General features: G+C 36.9%; 1 protein-coding gene across 1 annotated transcript in view; it reads right to left on the bottom strand.

Moving 5' to 3' along the window:
• Positions 1-19096, bottom strand: part of ANO3 (anoctamin 3) — a gene marked incomplete at both ends in the record, with an annotated part of 391580 nt that overhangs the window by 15230 nt on the left and 357254 nt on the right. Inside the window, 4 exon segments of the mRNA XM_081240506.1 lie at positions 982-1079; positions 7312-7369; positions 8248-8359; positions 12710-12746. Of these exon segments, the coding sequence (XP_081096632.1) occupies positions 982-1079; positions 7312-7369; positions 8248-8359; positions 12710-12746 (305 nt within the window).

Here is a 19096-nt window from a genome sequence, read left to right as displayed (position 1 = left end):
GACATTTCTCCAAAGAAGATATACAGATTGCGAACAAACACATGCAAGAATGTTCAACATCATTAATGATTAGAGAAATGCAAATCAAAACTACAATGAGGTATCACCTCACACCTGTCAGAATGGTCATCACCGAAAAATCTACAAACAATAAATGCTGGAGAGGGTATGGAGAAAAGGGAACCCTCTTGCACTGTTGGTGGGAATGTAAATTGATACAGCCACTATGGAGAACAGTATGGAGGTTCCTTAAAAAACTAAAAATAGAACTACCATATGACCCAGCAATCCCACTACTGGGCATATACCCTGAGAAAACCATAATTCAAAAAGAGTCATGTACCACCATGTTCATTGCAGCTCTATTTACAATAACCAGGATATGGAAGCAACTTAAGTGTCCATCTACAGATGAATGGATAAAGAAGATGTGGCACATATATACAATGGAATATTACTCAGCCATAAAAAGAAACAAAATTGAGTTATTTGTAGTGAGGTGGATGGGCCTAGAGTCTGTCATACAGAGTGAAGTAAGTCAGAAAGAGAAAAACAAATACCGTATGCTAACACATATATATGGAATCTAAAAAACAAAAAAGAAAAATGGTCATGAAGAACCTAGGGGCAAGACGGGAATAAAGACGTAGACCTACTAGAGAATGGACTTGAGGACATGGGGAAGGGGAAGGGGAAGCTGGGACGAAGTGAGAGAGTGGCATGGACATATATACAGTACCAAATGTAAAATAGATAGCTAGTGGGAAGCAGCCACATAGCACAGGGAGATCAGCTCGTTGCTTTGTGACCACCTAAGGGTGTGGAATAGGGAGGGTGGGAGGGAGGGAGATGCAAGAGGGAAGAGGTATAGGAACATACGTATATGTATAGCTGATTCACTTTGTTATAAAGCAGAAACTAACACACCATTGTAAAGCAATTATACTCCAATAAAGATGTTAAAAAAAATTAAGTACTCACGGGTATCCCAGTTCCATGAAATTGTTCCATATTTGCTTCAAAAACATGATAACTCCCATCTGGAGGCAAAGGTCTATCAAACAGCCACTAGGATGACACTGAAACAGAGCAACAAGAGCATTAATGATCTTGCTCTTCTAGGTTGCCTTAAACACCCCCACATTCAAATTGTACAGCAAATTCTAAAGCCAGGGCACCTTATATCAATGCGTAAAGAGAATAAAAACAGGGAAGAAATAGCGCATATGAGGATACCTGATAGGAAAGCTTTCAGTAATATACATTGGAATATTGATCAAAATTATAACAGCAATAACCAAAAAATCTAACTTTTAATGAGCACTTAGTACTGCCAAGCTCTGTGCTAGGCATGATCACATTTAATGAACGTTCTGGAATACTACATACCTATTAACAATCAGGTGATAGCAAAATATTTAATTCTGTGACAAAATGTTTATATTTTTTTAATTAGCTTTTTGTCTCAGACTGATTTTAAATTTGCAGAAAATTTACAAAGATAGTACAGAGAGTGCCCATGAACCCCTCCCTCAATTCCCTCCATTGACCCTTACATTACCAAGGTATATGGTCAAAGTTAAGAAGTCAATATTAGTACATTGCTATTAACCAAATTCCAGACTTTACTTAGATTTCACCAGCTCCAGGACGCAAAGTGGGATACCCCATAGCATTTATTTGTCATGTTCCCCCCAGACACCTCTGGTCTAGACAGTTTCTCAGATTTTCATATCCTTAACAATTCTGAGTACTGCTGGACAAGCACCCTGTGGAAAATCCCCCAATCTGGGTTTGTCTGACGTTTTCATATATTTAGACTGGGGTTATGTGCTTTAAGAATGGAGGCAGGGCACAGAGGTAAAGTGCCATTTCCATAACATCCCATCAGCGCCACATGGTATCCACATGACATCACCAGTGATATTAACTTTTATCACTTGGTTAATATAGTATTTGCCAAGTGTTTCTTCTGCAAAGTTACTCATTTTCCTGTATCTCCTGGAGAGGGAATATCTAGATATATTATAATGTATTTTAAGTGATAAAAGTATGCCACAAAATAGTTTGTCAGTATGATCCCAATGTTGCCTTCTCTGTGCTCCTCTGCTTTTTCAGATGCTCAGTAACAGCATTAGAAACCCACACAAACAAAAGTGTGATTCCAATGAAAATTGCAATAAATGTGTTTTGCTTGAAAACTTTGCACTATAGAAGATATTTGGGCAGGAAAGCGTGGGTCTTTTTCTTTGGAAATGGGTTCATGTCCTGCTTGTAAGGATGACGGTCTCTGTAGCTTTGATCTACAGTTTCTATTTCTATCAAATCAGTACCAGTGGGACTTCAAAGGGAACAAATACTTAGGACACAAAGAACCTGCTTTTCTGTTTCCAGCCCAGTAACTTAAAACTCCCTAATCTGAGCCAGAGAGAGGTTTTGCCAGTGATAATTTTTATTGTGTGGAGAAGTTTCAAGTCTCCTATCCAAGCATACTCCTTCTGAATTTAGGACCCCCTGAACTCTGCTACAAATATACCGTAAGTGGGTTTGGTAGAATGTCTGAGGCAGAATAATTACTAAGCTACAGAGTCAGATCACAGATCACAGTTGCAAACTGAAACTTCATTTTTGTAGAGAGACTCACAGAGGCAAATTAACTTGTCCAAGATCATGCAATGCTAACTGGTAATGTGGGAATGAAAGCTTAGGTCTCCTGTACCCTCATCCACTGCTCTTTTACATAATGCTAAGGATGAATTCTATTTACCAAATGTGTTCATTGCCTTGAAGGGTTGCTTTAGCAAAGCCTGTTATTACACAGGAAGTTAAAAAGAAGACCATCATAGAACCATGTGATTGGATCACTCTCCACAATGGTAGGCTAAAGTGGGGAGGCTGGATGACAGACCATTTATAATTTTGTTGAATTTGAGCCTTGATGACTTTGTAGTTTGATTTACAGGGTAGAGAAAGAGATCTAACAGTTTCAGTGGATCTGCCTCTTCACAAAATGATTCCTTTGAGCTAAATCCAGTCCTTCATTACTCTAAAACTCATTCGGTATAAAGTCTATACTTAGAATGAGTAAAGGGCATGGATGAATGTGCCGGAGACCCAGGTTTTCATTCCCATTGCACCATTCAAAATTATATGACCATGGACAACCCAAAGCTGGGTGCCTTCACATATTTTTCTCATTTGCTCCTAATGAGAGTCTGGTGACATGGGTGTTAATATCTGTTTTGTAGATAATGAAGCTAAGTCACAGACAGAACTATCAGACTCCAATACCCTATTCCTTTCACTTGATCCACTTTAGTATGTTTACTCTAAATCCAATTTACATGTAGGAGCCAGCAATCATTCAGCCATCTTGTACCAAAACCAATTTTTATTAGATTCTCCACTGTGGCAATATGCTATCCCAATGGTGGCTGGAAAGCACAGTGATCAGAACATGAACTCTAGACTGCCGGAATCAAATTGATATCAAGTTGATGACTTCATCAATTTATAGGTATGTTTCAATAATTGTAGGCAAATTATATAACCTCTAAGCTTCTGTTTTCTCATCAGTAACATGAGTGTAATAACAGAATTTTTGTGAGGATTAAATGCATTAATATATGTAGAACACTTAGAACCAATTGCTGGAATGTGCTGGCATATAGTAAACACTCATTAAATATTAGCTATTATTAACATTTTACATAGATTTACATATATGAGATATTATGTGGCATAGTATGAGGGAAGTCCAGTATAGCCAGTTCTAAATAAATGCTCTAAATAAAATTGTAGTACTTTTTTCCTTTCTTTATAATGGCTACCATTATTTATGCCAGGGATTTTACATGCATGATCCAATTTAATCTACCTATGGCCAATATTACTGAGATGGCTATTCTTATCACAATTTGCACATAAAGAAAATTGAGACGTAGAGATATTAAGATCATGCGTTCAGGTGCAGCAAAATTAGAATGTAGACTGTCAGATTCCAAAGACAAAATATTTGTTACAGATCACAGTTATGTTCTTTCCTTCAAGACTATTAACATCATCAAAGGAAGGAAAGAGACTTCTTCATCTGTACACCACATATTACCCAGCAGAGACCTAGGATAGAATATGTGTCAATAATGCTTGCTGTATGTTTGAATTCAGAGGGTCAATTCTTATCTTCCATCATGTATACTTTTTCTATCTACACTTCCAAGATTTCTAGAGTCTATCACAAACCCATATTTTTATTTCACTGAGTATTTTTCAAAATAAATAATCCTTTTTTGGAAAATATGGTTATAATCTATGTCATATGTATTGTGGAAAATATCTAGGATGGTTATGAAATATTTTTCCTGACATTAGTATTATAATTATTCCCCTGGTACTTTCAAAGAAGAATCATGAATTCCAATAATTTCACAATTAAGAGTACCCAATTAAACAAAATTATTGGTGCTAACAGCCACTAAAATGGCATCAATAGGCAGATCTACCTGCGTGTGACTACACTGTTCCCCATACTACCCTTGCTAACTCCACTGAACACTCCTGGAAAAAGTAAGCCTTGCTTTTGTCCCCCCATTTGGGTAGCTGAAAACTTTTAGCAGATATAGTCATACTTCTGGGCTATGAAAGAAAGCTGCAAGTCTGATTTGGGGATTTTCAGGAGGCCTGGGACTATGAAAGGCCTTAGTTGATCTCTGCCCAATAGAATAATACCCAGGTGGCTGTAGAGACAGAGCATAGATAAATATCAGTTACAATTTATAGAGTTCCTACCACAGTTCAGGGACTGTGCTAATTGTCTTATGCAAATTATCTCTTATTTATTAACAGCTTTGCAACCTAAGTGTTACTATTGCCAGTTTACAGATGAGAAGACAGATATTCAGAGAGGTCAAATTAAGGACAAAGAATGAATAATCAGCAATATTAACATTTGAGCCCAGTTTTCTGTGATATAAAGCATATGTTCTTTGGGATTTTTAGGCTTTCTCCATGTATTCCAATAAACTTTTAGAAGACTCTGGGGACACAACATTAATGAGAGAGGCCCTGAGTTTTGGGGACTTTTTAGATAGAGACTAGAAATGTTTCCTATTTCTCAGGTAATCTTTTCTTAGCCTCTCTCTAAATTATGACCTCCTACTAATGCTGCCACAAATTAAATTGGATTTTACATTAGAATAATTCAAACAATTTTGAACTAGACAAGGAATAAACAGTCTGACAATGAGACTGAACAGAGTCCAGAAATTTCAAGATGTAGAATATAAAAAATCTTATAGTCTCATTTTGCCAAATGAAAACATGTATTTATTACATTTATTTATTAAATATGTGGCTTCCAATTAGGCATGGGGGGATCTTGATTACTCTTTACATCAAAATAAACTTCCAATGGGCCAAAGATAACAGTATTAAAAAAATAACATTAGCTAAAAATACATGTTAATTTTGGGTTTCCCTGGTGGCACAGTGGTTAAGAATCCACCTGCCAATGCAGGGGACATGGGTGTGAGCCCTGGGCCAGGACAATCCCACATGCGTGGAGCAACTAAGCCCATGCACCACAACTACTGACCCTGCGCTCTAGAGCCTGTGAGCCACAACTACTGAGCCCAAGTGCCACAACTACTGAAGCCCGTTTGCCTAGAGCCAGGGCTCCACAACAAGAGAAGCCACCGTAATGAGAAGCCTGCGTACCACTACGAAGAGTAGCCACTGCTCACCGCAACTAGAAAAAGCTCACACGCAGCAATGAAGACCCAACACAGCCAAAAATAAATAAATAAAAAAATATTTTTAAATGTGAATTTTTAAAATTTCCTGAATGGAGAATACATTTTTTTGTCATGATACAAATTCCCCAAACCATTAACAACAGTAATATTTTGATTAGAAAATGCTATATAGTTTTGTAAAAAAATATATCAAAATGAAACTAAACTATATACAAGAAAATGGGAAACATATCTGCAGCAAATATGAAAGATTAGAGCCTAATTTTATTTGTTTATAAATTATTAAAACAGAAAAACAGTTTAATGAAAATAAACAGGAATAATACACACACAGAAGTATAAAATGTCAACAAACATATGAAAAATATTCTCCATCTCACTTGTAATTAAAGGAACTGAAATCAAAAGAAGATATCCTTTGGGGCCTTCCCTGGTGGCGCAGTGGTTGAGAGTTTGCCTGCCGATGCAGGGGACACGGGTTTGTGCCCCATTCCGGGAAGATCCCACATGCCGCGGAGCGGCTGGGCCCGTGAGCCATGGCCGCTGAGCCTGCGCATCTGGAGCCTGTGCTCCGCAACGGGAGAGGCCACAACAGTGAGAGGCCCGCGTACCGCAAAAAAAAAAAAAAAAAAAAAAAAAGAAGATATCCTTTGGATTATTGGTAAAAATTAAAATGTTTCTCTTGGCAAAAGTCTGAAAAGTAGATTCATACTCTATAGGTAAAGCATGGCATTTGGGAGGACAATTTGTCAGTCTCAGTGAAAATATAAAATATTCTTACACTGTGATAGAGAGACATTATTCCTAGACATTTTGTTTCCATGACATACATATAATAAATCCATAAAGAAATATGAGACTTTGAAGATATACCTATATATTTATAAATTAGTATTTGAAGTAAGATTTCTTTTGGACTAAATTTTCTGTGCTTAAAAGGAAACCCAGCATGTTTAAAAGTTTGGAAACCAGTACAATAGACAATAATAATTCCCCCAAAGTAAAACAGTTCTGGAGCTAAATTTCTGGGCTTTGTGAATGGAAAACATAGTTTTGATGGAATATTAAAAAGAGCTGAGGGACTTCCCTGGTGGTGCAGTGGTAAGAGTTTGGGTTTCCAATGCAGGGGACCTGGGTTTGATCCCTGCTCAGGGAACTAGATCCCACATGCATGCTGCAACTAAGAGTTCACATGTCACAACTAAGGAGCCCACGTGCTGCAACTAAGGAGCCACGAGCCACTGCTAAGACCTGGCACAATCAAATAAAAATAAATAAATAAATAAATGAGCAAATTCCTGCTTTACCAAAAAAAAAAAAAAGACCTGAGGTCAGGATCCTGGGGTTTAACCTTCAAGTTCACCCTCTTTTTTGGAAAGACTTAGTTCCTTCATTTCTGAAACCACAGGAAGTCTCCTTTATCAAAAACGCATCTTCAGCATGCCTGAAATTCCCTTTTCCACCTCCCCTTTCTCTCCCTTCCCACCCCCTCTTCCTCCCACAGTCATTGGTCCATATCTATGCCTATCCCCACACCCACCCTTACAAGATTACTTACTTCCTCCAGTCTCCACCGGTTGAAAAGTTTATTGTACTTTCCTGGATGGCCTACAAATCTGTAAAAAGCCATTTTAATTCATTAGCGTTTATGTGGGTTGACTGAAGAACATTTACTAATGCATTACAACAAGTGCATGTGTGGGTAGAGATGTAAGTGTTCTCTGGAGCAACTTGTACCCAAACAGTTGACTTATTAGGCCATGCTTACACATCAAAGGACCCAACTTAAAAAGGAAAAATGATGTGTGAAGTCAATATCAATGAGTTGAGAAAGTACAGAAAAACCAACCAAATGAAATTTTCCACTTTTACCTGTAGAGTTTTAATGTCTTCTTGACCTAGTTAACAAATATTAATACAATGTGCTGAATGGTTTAGTTCAAAACGTTTCTAGCTTCAGTATGGTTCCATGGCACTTATCAGAGTGTTAAGCATATGGCAAACCAGAACCAGTAGCTTAATATGCTTCTTTTTCATATTTTGCAGCAAATTTAAGGAAAAGAAAAACATTACCATGATAGGTATGTTTCCCCACTAAGGAACTGTAAGCTGGGGTTACATAAAAATTATTTTCTTATTTAACAAAACCATTACTTATGATTGGAGAGTCATAATTCAACCCAAGGATGGCATATATGTTTTATTTATTTTTTAAAAATGGAAGTATAGTTGATTTACGATGTTGTGTTAGTTTCAGGTATAGAGAAAAGTGATACTGTTATATGATTTTATTTTTTTATGCCAACTTTAACTGGGAGTGGCAGCTAGAAGCACTGTATTGAGAAGTCTTTTGATTTGAAAAAGCATGTGAAGATTGATTGGGACAGTTTTCTAAAGCAGAGGACAAGAATTTGCCACCCCTGTTAACAAACCTGCAGTGGAACTGTTGACAATCTGTCATTCTGCAAAGATAATGCCTATGGAGTTGACTTACCTCCCCAAAAAGAAAGCAATATAGAAGATAGAACTGTTTAAATTGACAAACTGGAAGAGGAACATCTTCAAAGCAAAGCTGTTTTCCCATTCAGATTCTGTTCGAGGATATTCTAAAAGGAACATAGGGTGTGTTTACATAGATGAGGTAAATGACAAGAAATATGGATACAGAATCAGAAGTCCCATGTTCAAAGTCTGGTTCAGTCATTTACTACTTCTATGAGCCACTCAATGTCTCTGAGTTCTACTGTCTGCATCTGTAAAAATAGGAATGATAATATCTGTTCCATAGAGTTGCTGAAAGGATCCAATGAGATAATCTTTAGACATTTCCCACAGCTACAGAAGTATGATGCTTGTTATTAAGATATAAAGATTTTCAGGATTCTCTCTGCTCCTTTCATTTAGAGGTAACCATAAATATTAGATCAGTCTTTCACCCAAACTGGCTATACTTAATATAGGGACCTAAATTGTCCACAGGGTTCTTTGAAAAAGGAATATTTTGTATGCAGACTGAAGTGGAATAGTAAAGAGAAAAGAGGGCTACATCAGTCACAAGAGCCCAGTTTTTATCTCAACCTTACAACTAATTTGCTGGTAATCTCAGGCAGGTTTCTTTACATTTCTTTGTAATCAGTTTTATAATCTGTGAAATGAGGAATTAGATAAGATAATTTTAAGAACTCTGTCAACTCACACCTTAGGGTTCTAACTTTTCAAACAAAACAAAACAAACAACACACAACAAAATACAGTGATGAGAGAGATTGGATGAAGATGGCAGCATGTACTGCAGCCTCTGCTCCCACTCAGTACCCAAATAAGTGATAGAAAATATATATGCACATCTAATATACATATTTTAATATAATTGAAAAATTCAAGAAAGGTAGAAAATAGATGGGCTCTGACTTAAGGAAAAGAGAGGCCAAAATATATACATGAGCAAAGCACAGTATAAAAACGCAACAGGTCTTGGGGAACTCCAAGCCCAAAGCAGGTAGGTGCCAGAAATAGAAGGGGGTCTGTGGGGCATCCAAAAGAGTGACTGGTTGGTGGGCACCAGTGAGAGCAGTCAGGATAGGCTGACATTTCCCCATGGGTTTTGATAGGTTGTGTTTTCTTTGTTGTTTCCTTCTAAATAGTTTGTAAATTAAGCATAAAACTTATTTAGAAATGAGAATGTGGGTTTTTAAAAAAACCCTGTGAGTAAGATTGCTTTTGGTTCTCCATTTCTAATTTTATTGCATCATGATCCACAAATGTGTCCCGTGTGATTTCTGTTTGGGGGCAAAAAAGTTGCAATTTCATTGTGGCCAAATAACATGGATAAGTTTTGTCAATGTATCAAGTGTCTGAAAATAATATTTCTGTTGAGCATACAGTTTATATATATTTTAAAAGAAGCTTGCTAGTTATGATATTCAAATACTCTATATCCTGGCTTATATTTTGAGTGTGGATTTATCAGTTTATTTTTTGTATTTCTATCATTTTTTGCTTTCTATGTTTTGAAGGTTTGTGAAAAGGTGTATAGAAATCATGACTATTATATTGACCTGGTAGATTGTTTATCAGTATGAAGTGTTTCTCTGTCTCTCTCAAATAGATATTAAATTCTTGTTTGCCTAATGTTAATATGGTGACATATGATTTTATTGTTACTATTTTCTTGATATAGATGCTCCTATTGCTGAATTGACCTCTGACAAAATAAAAACTTTTTACCAGTTGACCTAATTTGTTTCTTGGAATCCAGGTTTATTTTTATAGATAATTAATATTACAGATAAATCACAGTTCATTACTATAGTTACTTTATTATTTGGAACAACTGACAACCATTCTAATCTAATTCTCAACAACTATAAAACTAGGCTGAAAAAATTATCTCTTGGAATTAAATGTTATATATTTCCTCTCTAAAAAAACCTTAATGTGATAGAATTGAAGCTTTGATTTTTGTGTGTTTGTGGTTTTAGAAAATAAAATATTTGGACAAAAAAAGAAATCAAGGGGCTTCCCTGGTGGCGCAGGAAGATCCCACATGCCACGGAGTGGCTGGGCCCATGAGCCATGGCCACTGAGGCTGCGCGTCCAGAGCCTGTGCTCTGCAATGGGAGGCCACAACAGTGAGAGGCCCGCATACCGCAAAAAAAAAAAAAAAAAAGAAATCAAGAAACAAAGTTTAAAAAAATATTTTAAATAAAACAGTGTTTGGCCTCCTCTAGAAAGTTAAACCTAATTTCTAATTTGAAGCATAAATTTGCAAGCCAAAAGTTATACAGTATATAATGTCATATATATTATATGTATATATTTATATATTTATAGGTATATACATGCAATGATATTATATTACTTTAAATAAAATATCAATATTTTATTAATTTAAATCAATACAATTCATTCATTATTAATCAACAGTTACGAATCCACAGGCATTATGGTATGAGTTACAGGTGAAAAAACAAATATGAAGTGAATACACCTGGAACTTAGCACAGATAACTGTTCTGTTTCCTACTATCAATTGTGGTCCCCAAATCACTTGCTTAGATTTGCTTCTATCTTGGGTATAAAGTACTTTAAAAGTTAATAAATATAAGGAATCAGAGCTGGAAGAAACCTTTGAGACAATCTAGTTCAAATGCTTTGTTACCCAACTGAAGAACTTGTAGCTCAGTGGGTTTAAAGAACAATGAAAATTATGAAAAAGATCATTCCCATTTACGGAGCACTTGTCATGTGTCAGGCAGCCAACCTACAATGGTGAAACAGGAAGTATTATCATTCTCATTTTACCAGTGAAGAAACTGAGACTCAAAAAAAAAAAAAAAAAAGGAGGAGGAACAGAGGAAAGAGGAGGGGAGGAAGAATGGAATGGAGAGAGGGGAAAACTTGCTCATAGTCATGTAATTTCCAAGTGATCACGTCATCCAGAGGATGAACTAGGAACTAGTTCTTCCCTCTACACAGTGCTCCTTCTCTTGTTACTTGTATTTGTAAATACATTATAACAAAAGTGATATATCATAATAGAGTCATACAGTTCCTCCACCATAGTCAATGGAGTCTGTCACTTCTGAGTTTACATTCTACTTATTTAACTTAATTATCTTGGTTTTCTTATCCATAAACTAGGGATCACACTGTCATAGAGTTGTGGTGACAATAAAACAAAATAATGAAGGAGAAGTGTTTAGCTTAGCCCAGTGCCTTGGCTCTGGTGAGTTCTCAAACAATAAAAGATCACTGCTCGAACAAATCTGCGAAAAAAGTTTTGTACCCCAAACTGGGGGACCAAAAATTAAGTTCGAGGATAGAAAAAAAGACATTTTCTGACATGTAAGGTTTTGAGAAATTTACTTTACAGGTAGTAAAATAAGGAATTAAGTTAAGACAGAAGAAACATAGGATCCAAAAAGTAATGTCCAATGGAGAAAAAAAAAGGTGAAAGGAATTCCCACAGTGCTGGTGAAGGGAAGTGTAGATGCAGCTGAGCACAAGCCCAGAGGGCAACCTATTGAGACTGGAGTAGGCAGTGGTTCAGGGAGGAAAACTCTAAGAAGAAAATAAAATGAATACAATACTTGATGCTTTTGAACGTATTTAGAGAGAATTTAGAGTTATGGCAGGAAGTTTGGGATAAATTAAGGAAAGTATGTGTAGACAATTAAGCAAAAAAACGTGCTATTATTAGCTTCATGAAAATATAAAGGTTGTGTAAGAAAGGAAGGATCACACTACACACCATGCCTTAGGTGTGAACATAGTTCTCTAGACACAATGATTTGAACACTAATTATTCGTTTGGCTAAAACTGTTGGTACAACTGCTTTGGAAGGAGGGGAATTAAGTCTGTTTTTAGCTGGTGATGGATGGGAAAGTGTGCGGGGACAGGACACTGCAGGGAATAAAGACTTAAGTTCTTGTCTTTATGATGGGAAGACAATCACTTCCCAAAGCTGGAAAACCCAAGAATGGCATGACATTTAGAAATAGGGTAGAAAATAACAGAAGAAATTAATTGATAAAATGCTAAAAAGCCGTCCCTCAGGGATATGGAAAATAAGAATGGGTAATGTGGCAAAGGACTGGTGTTTATTATAAATCTCTTAATAATCTTTTGCCTTTTAAATTGTGTACATGTAATATGACACTTTGATAAAATTAAATATTGGGAGTGGAAATCACAAAGAACTGAAAAGGTAGTGGAAAAAAGCAATTCCAAGTCGGGAGAACTAGGTTTGCTAATTTCTAGTAAGATTTTGTAACTATACACATTGCCTCTCTATAGTTATGTGATGTAGTCCAACTTCCTATGCCCCTTCTTTCACTTTTACTGACAATTATATAACTAAAGTTGATATAAAAACATATAAAAATGCTAGTGTGTAAAGCAACTGCAGAATAATATGCCCATGTTACTAAAGAGTGAAGAAAAATGGACTTACCTAAATTAGTGAGAAGGTAAGCAATTTTTTCATAAGCCTGTAATAAAAGAAAACAAATAGTTAATGTTATTATTTTCTTTTAGAAAAGGCTGTTATTTACACCACTCAAGAAACATCTAAAGTATATTCTACATAGTGGCTACATTTTTAATTAAGCAGAAGCAAGTTTTAAATCTTACTCTACAGTGCTTTATATATACACATACACATAAAATTCATGTCATAAAAATGTGTTGTAAATATGTGTATATATACAGACACGCTTGATTTCTGCAATACCGTCTTTTCTGCTAGCTATCTTTATTTCCACTTTGTACATCAAAGAAATGAGACTTAAAAAACCCCAAAGACATTCAACTAGTTAATGGCTGACCTGGGATTTAATAATCAAATTATATGTGCTTTTCACTACACTGGAAGTTTAAGTGGAAGTATGTCTTCTTTACTATTGATAAAGAATTTTCCAAACTATGACAAAGACAGTGGGCAAAGTTGCATTCCTAAAGGACAAAGCTGGTTTGGTGGTTATTTAAAACAAGATTCACTAGTCAAATCTGTTGAATCTGTAAGTCACATGCACAACAGATTTTTATAACATTTTTTATATTCTGCCACCTTCTCCTTGTCCCACCGTACTCTGTGTACCACTCATACAGACTCAAGGAAAGAAACCATATTTCACGATATTCCAAGTAAATATAGTTGGAAATGTATATTTACTATGGACAGAAGGGTGATGTGTGTGTATGTAAATATGACTACATAACCCCACAATTCAACAAATTATTCTTTAGATTATAAATTCCAATAACTCTGCCCCTTGGCATGCAAAATCAAAAAGGTGTCTGGACACTTTAAAAGTTGTTCACCTTCCCTACCTGTTCTTTCAATAAAACTATTATGATTATTCATCTTGACCATGATTCAATCCATCTCTTCCTAAGATTTAAAGTGTTATCTTGAGACAAAAAGATTATATTGAGTACAATAGTCTCATTCTACACCTGGTGCAGTTTCTTTTTTTTTTTTTTTTGAACTGTACACTCAAGTAATCATTTTCAAATTTTAGGACCCGATTAGCTTGAATTCATGAGCACCAAAGTTATCCTGACTTTGTTCTTTTCCATGCCCCATTTATCAACTAGGATGATTAGAGAAGGGTCTCCAGAGAGTATTGGAAGATAGCCTTATCAATCAGCAAATAGTACTTGAGTAGCTCTTATGCCTCAGGCACTGAATTAAGTGCCCTTATGGGGACTGAGAGAAAATTTTATTTAAATAACTGCCATTTAGAGTATTTGGCTGGTGTCAAACAGTGTTTTATATATACTATTATTTATATTTGTCCTTACAACAATATTATCAAATAGGTATTATGATTCCCATTTTACAGAACAGGAAACTAAGGTTTAGAATGTTAAGCACCTAACCTGAGATAATACTTCTAAGCAAGTAGCCAAGTCGGGATTTGGTATCACGGCTCTCTTGTGCCACCTATGCTGTGCCTTGTCACATAACCACTTCAGATTTTGTCTTAATACTTAGCACATAGACCTGTCTGTAAGCCTGGGATGGTGATATCTGCAGCTGATGCCCCAAGGGATTACAATAACCTAATAACCTTTGGAGGAATGTTATGAATCACAAAAGATGCTGTGCCACCCTGGATATATTGCTCTTGGAAAGCTGTCTGGGGTAGTGGACAGCCTGCATCACCCAAGGCCCAAATGTCCATTGGCATCATCAGGATGATGAACTACAAAATCAGTCCATGCAGAGTGACATGTTAACTCACCCACAAAGTGTAGGAAGAAAACACAATGCAAATATAACCAACTGGATGGTGTATTACAGCAATCACATTGACACAGCAAGTTGTGTGTGTGTGTGTGTGTGGTAGAATGGATATGTACTTGGGGGAGGAGAGAATAAGGGGATTCAGGGTCAATTGTTCTGGTTACTACATTACACACATGTAGTATATGTATATACTACATAAATATACATCATTATATATATATATATATATATATATATATGCAATATATGTGTGTAAAACACATTTATAAATAAAATAAAATTTAAGAAGTGTATAAAATACCATATTGAGGAACCTATGCTTTTAAAAATTATTCACTAGTGCATTCAGTAAGCTGATATTCTGTGGTCATATATATTGGGTTAAAAATGTTTATTAGGAATTGCTAATGAGTCAGGTACTATTCAGGGAACCAAATAACAGTGAACCAAACATAGTCTCTACTTTCATGGAATTTAAACTCCAGCGCTCAGAGACAGATGACAAAGAAATATGTAATTGGCCAGAAGATGCAAAGTACTGAGAGGAAAGATGAAGCAAGCTGAGGGGTACAGAGTAGTGGTGGCACAGCGTGCTATTTAGAGGGTGGTCAGGGAAGCCTCTCCAAGAAGGTGGCATTTGAGCAGAGAGCTGCATGGAGTGAGGGAACCCAGCAGGGATGCAGCTCAGTGTCTGGGGGACACGGAAATTGTAAGTGCAAATGCCTGAGCCTGCCATGGGCTTGGTGTGCTTCATGAAGGACAAGGAAGGTAGAGGGACAAAGGTGGAGGCAGTAAAGGTAGTAAAGGTAAAGGTAGTAAGTAAAGTAAAGTAAAGGTAGTAAGAGATGAGTCAGAGAGATCTCAGAGGGAAACACCTTTTCAGGGCCTCGTAGGCTATGGTGAGGACTTTAGAATTGAGAAGTCATCTCCCTACTAATGCTTTGTTTTGGGGTGCAATGCAGAAATCAGTTGTGGGAAAAAATGGCAAAGGCAGAGATAAAACAGCAAAGTTGTTGTGAAGGGGCAAATTAAGCAGTTGTACACGTGTTTATTTTTTAGTTTTTTTTTTTTTGCGGTACGCGGACCTCTCACTGCTGTGGTCTCTCCCATTGCGGAGCACAGGCTCTGGACGTGCAGGCTCAGTGGCCATGGCTCACGGGCCCAGCCGCTCCACAGCATGTGGGATCTTCCCGGACTGGGGCACAAACCCGTGTCCCCTGCGTCGGCAGGTGGACTCTCAACCACTGCGCCACCAGGGAAGCCCTGTACACGTGTTTTAATGTTCTTTATCTCTGAGTCAGAGGCTCACAATCCAACCTTCCTTGTAAAAAGGAGCTCCAAAGAGACTTTTGCACAGTCAAAAAGAGTCTGCACTTTCCCAGGAATCCTCCTTTTTGAATTTCTAGAAACCGTGGACATACACATGAAAAAACTAAACAAATACATTAAAAAAAATAAAAAAGCTAAATTTCTTATTAAATGAGTCATTTGCCATTGCTTCCTTTCGAGGTTAAGATGTGTGGTCTAACACTTTGAACCACCCTATTCCATAATAACCTATTTGCATCATAATTACCAGTGGAAATAAGGTGTTGAGGAGAGTCAGGTACATTTTGAGGTCTTTGGGGATCAGGCCCATGAAGGAAACAGAGGAATGTATTCTCTGGACTTTAGAGATGGAAGTGGATCAATAATGTGGAAGAGTCCAGAACCAGCATGAATACACAATAGCCAAGTGTATTCAGGGCTTTCTTCTTTCTTTTTCCTTCCTTTTGGTTATAGTGTGCTCTATGCATGGTACATGGACTTTAAAATGAGAGGAGGAATAACAAAAGGAGTTTATCCTTTCATTGACAATGCTGAAATGGTTTAATTGGCTTAATCCCAGAAGTACAAGAGTACTTCTGCTGTGATGTTTCTATTTTTTCTTAAAAATTACATGTTAAAAAAAATTACATGTTAATCATGAGACCAGAGAACTTTCATTCTTAAAATAATTCTTAGATTAATTGAGGTTTGATTGTCAAGCAACAAGAATATACACTTTTTAAGTAACTGCACATTTTAAATTTTTATTAAAATCTTTTTGGAAGTATTTCCTAATGATGGTTAACCATGCTACTTATGGCACCTCCGGTAGCATTATATTTTGAGGGGCAGCAAAATAAAGAATAAAAAGGATGGGATTTGTAAAGAGAAACTCCTGGTTTCAAATTCTGGCTTTGTAGTTTCTTAGCTGTATGCCTGGTAAAAGATGTTAAAGATAATAACTTGAAGTTTTAGTTATTGTTAAATTATTTGCAATTATTCTTTGGAAGATGTGATTTCCAATTTTGGCTGTGTATCAAAATCACCTTAGCTCCTTAAATCACTGATTTTGTAATGCTATTTTGTGTATTAACTGGATCAGAATCGCTTGGAGAGCATTATGGGAAATTTTTTGTTTTAAATACAGACTTCGTAGTCCTACAAAGAAGATTCTGAATGAGACTCAGGAATCTGTAGTTTTTCAAAAGTGTTTCAGGTGATTTGATGACTATAAGAGTAGGAAACAATCCTTTAAGTTACTTTTATGATCTGTAAAATGGGCCTGTCATCAAATTTTTATTATCTTGATCCATATTTCTCTCCCAAATTAAATATTTGTAGGAATGCCACAATCCACCTGTTTTAAAAGCTTAGAGAATATATATCCTTTGATTGTTAGTTTGAATGAAATTAACAAGGGCAGAAAACTTGAAAGACACAAAATATAATTCCAGTAACAAAAATGACTTTGAGCACATACAATATTCAAAATGCTAGGATATTTGGAGAATAAAATATTTAAAATGTATTGAAAGAATATATTCTAAATGTCTTTTAGGCATTAGGCAAAGACCTGGAGATATAAACATGAGGAAGCCGCAGCCCCTGCTCATGAGGAATTTATAACCTGATAGCTGGAGAATAGGCATATCCCAAACACTGTAGCAGAAAAGCATTCACAAAAAAGATTGTTTAATGCTATCAGGAGAATCTGATAAGGAGGGAGAACAGACCTGTTCAAACACCTGTGAGAAGAACAGACACAAAGAGATCCTTTAATTCCACATATGGGATTGAGAAAAAATTTTATGAAAGAAGTGATCCTTAACTGAAATTTTCAAAGATGAAGAGATATTCTTCAAGGAGACAAAAAGAAAAAAAGGTCAATAGAGGAAGCACTGTGAACCAAGAGATGGGTGTGAAATAGCAGAATGCCAGGGAGCAAGCACAAGTGGTTCTATAGGCTGGACTGCAGGGTGTGACAGGGAGGGGGCAAGACACAAACTCCAACAAGGGGAGAAGGGAAAACTGGCTTTAAATAATGGAGACCCTCCCATGCCATTGATGTCAGAGGCAATGGGAACCTGTTATACAGATCTGAGTACAAAATAAAATGATCAAATTTGTAATTTTTTTTTTTTTTTTTTTGTACACGGGCCTCTCACTGCTGTGGCCTCTCCCATTGCAGAGCACAGGCTCCAGACACGCAGGCTCAGCGGCCATGGCTCACGGGGCCAGCCGCTCCGCGGCATGTGGGATCTTCCCGGACCAGGGCACGAACCCACGTCCCTTGCATCGGCCGGCAGACTCTCAACCATTGCGCCACCAGGGAAGCCCACAAATTTGTAATTTTGAAAGACCCTTGCAGCAGTGGTGTGAAAGGGAGATGGGAAGAGTGGAGAATAGAGACAGGAAGACTAACCAGTTAGAAGGCTGTGACAATAGCCTGAGCTAGAAATGACAAACAGCTGAACTAAGGAAGCAGAAGTGAGGATGGGGAGCAGGGAATGGATAAGAGTGATGTTACGGAAGCACAGTTCACAACAGTCACTGATATGATGAAGGAGACAAAAGTAATGCATGAAGAATGACAAGGTTTCTGGTTGTGTACATTAAACATAAAAAGTTCAGTTTTAAAAAATTATTTGGCTGATTTAAACTATTTTTCCATGCACTCATTTCATAGTTTCATGTATATGGCTTATAGCTGAAAAGCATATTAGATTAATAGAATATTTTAACTGAGTCCAAATCCCTCGTTTGGGGAATATGGTAGCACAGGGATCACAAAGTCAAGCTATTAAGAAACATTTGGGGCTTCCCTGGTGGCACAGTTGTTGAGAGTCCGCCTGCCAATGCAGGGGACACGGGTTCGTGCCCCGGTCCGGGAAGATCCCACATGCCGCGGAGCGGCTGGGCCTGTGAGCCATGGCCGCTGAGCCTGCGCGTCCGGAGCCTGTGCTCCGCAGCGGGAGAGGCCACAACAGTGAGAGGCCCGTGTACCGCAAAAAAAAAAAAAAAAAAAAAAGAAAGAAAAACATTTATATGAGTACTTTTGAAAAGTACATTTGTATGAGCTGTATATTTAGAGTCGTTCTGCAAATAACAAAAGATAGCATTTGGTATTCTAGGTGAATCTTTTTGGTGGTATAATTTTTTAAAGAGTCTGATATTTTGATATTAATGATGTTAATCTATCCTTATTTGATTAAGCTCTTAAACTGATCCTGTGTGTTCAGGTGAGTCAGAAGGGCTGTTTCATAACCTGTGAAGTGCCTT

Source organism: Mesoplodon bidens (genome assembly GCF_964165515.1).
Source record: "Mesoplodon bidens genome assembly, chromosome: 7".
In the NCBI taxonomy this organism is placed as follows: Eukaryota; Metazoa; Chordata; class Mammalia; order Artiodactyla; family Ziphiidae; genus Mesoplodon; species Mesoplodon bidens.
Note: the sequence above shows the minus strand (reverse complement) of the source record. Positions and strands in the feature narration are given on the sequence as shown.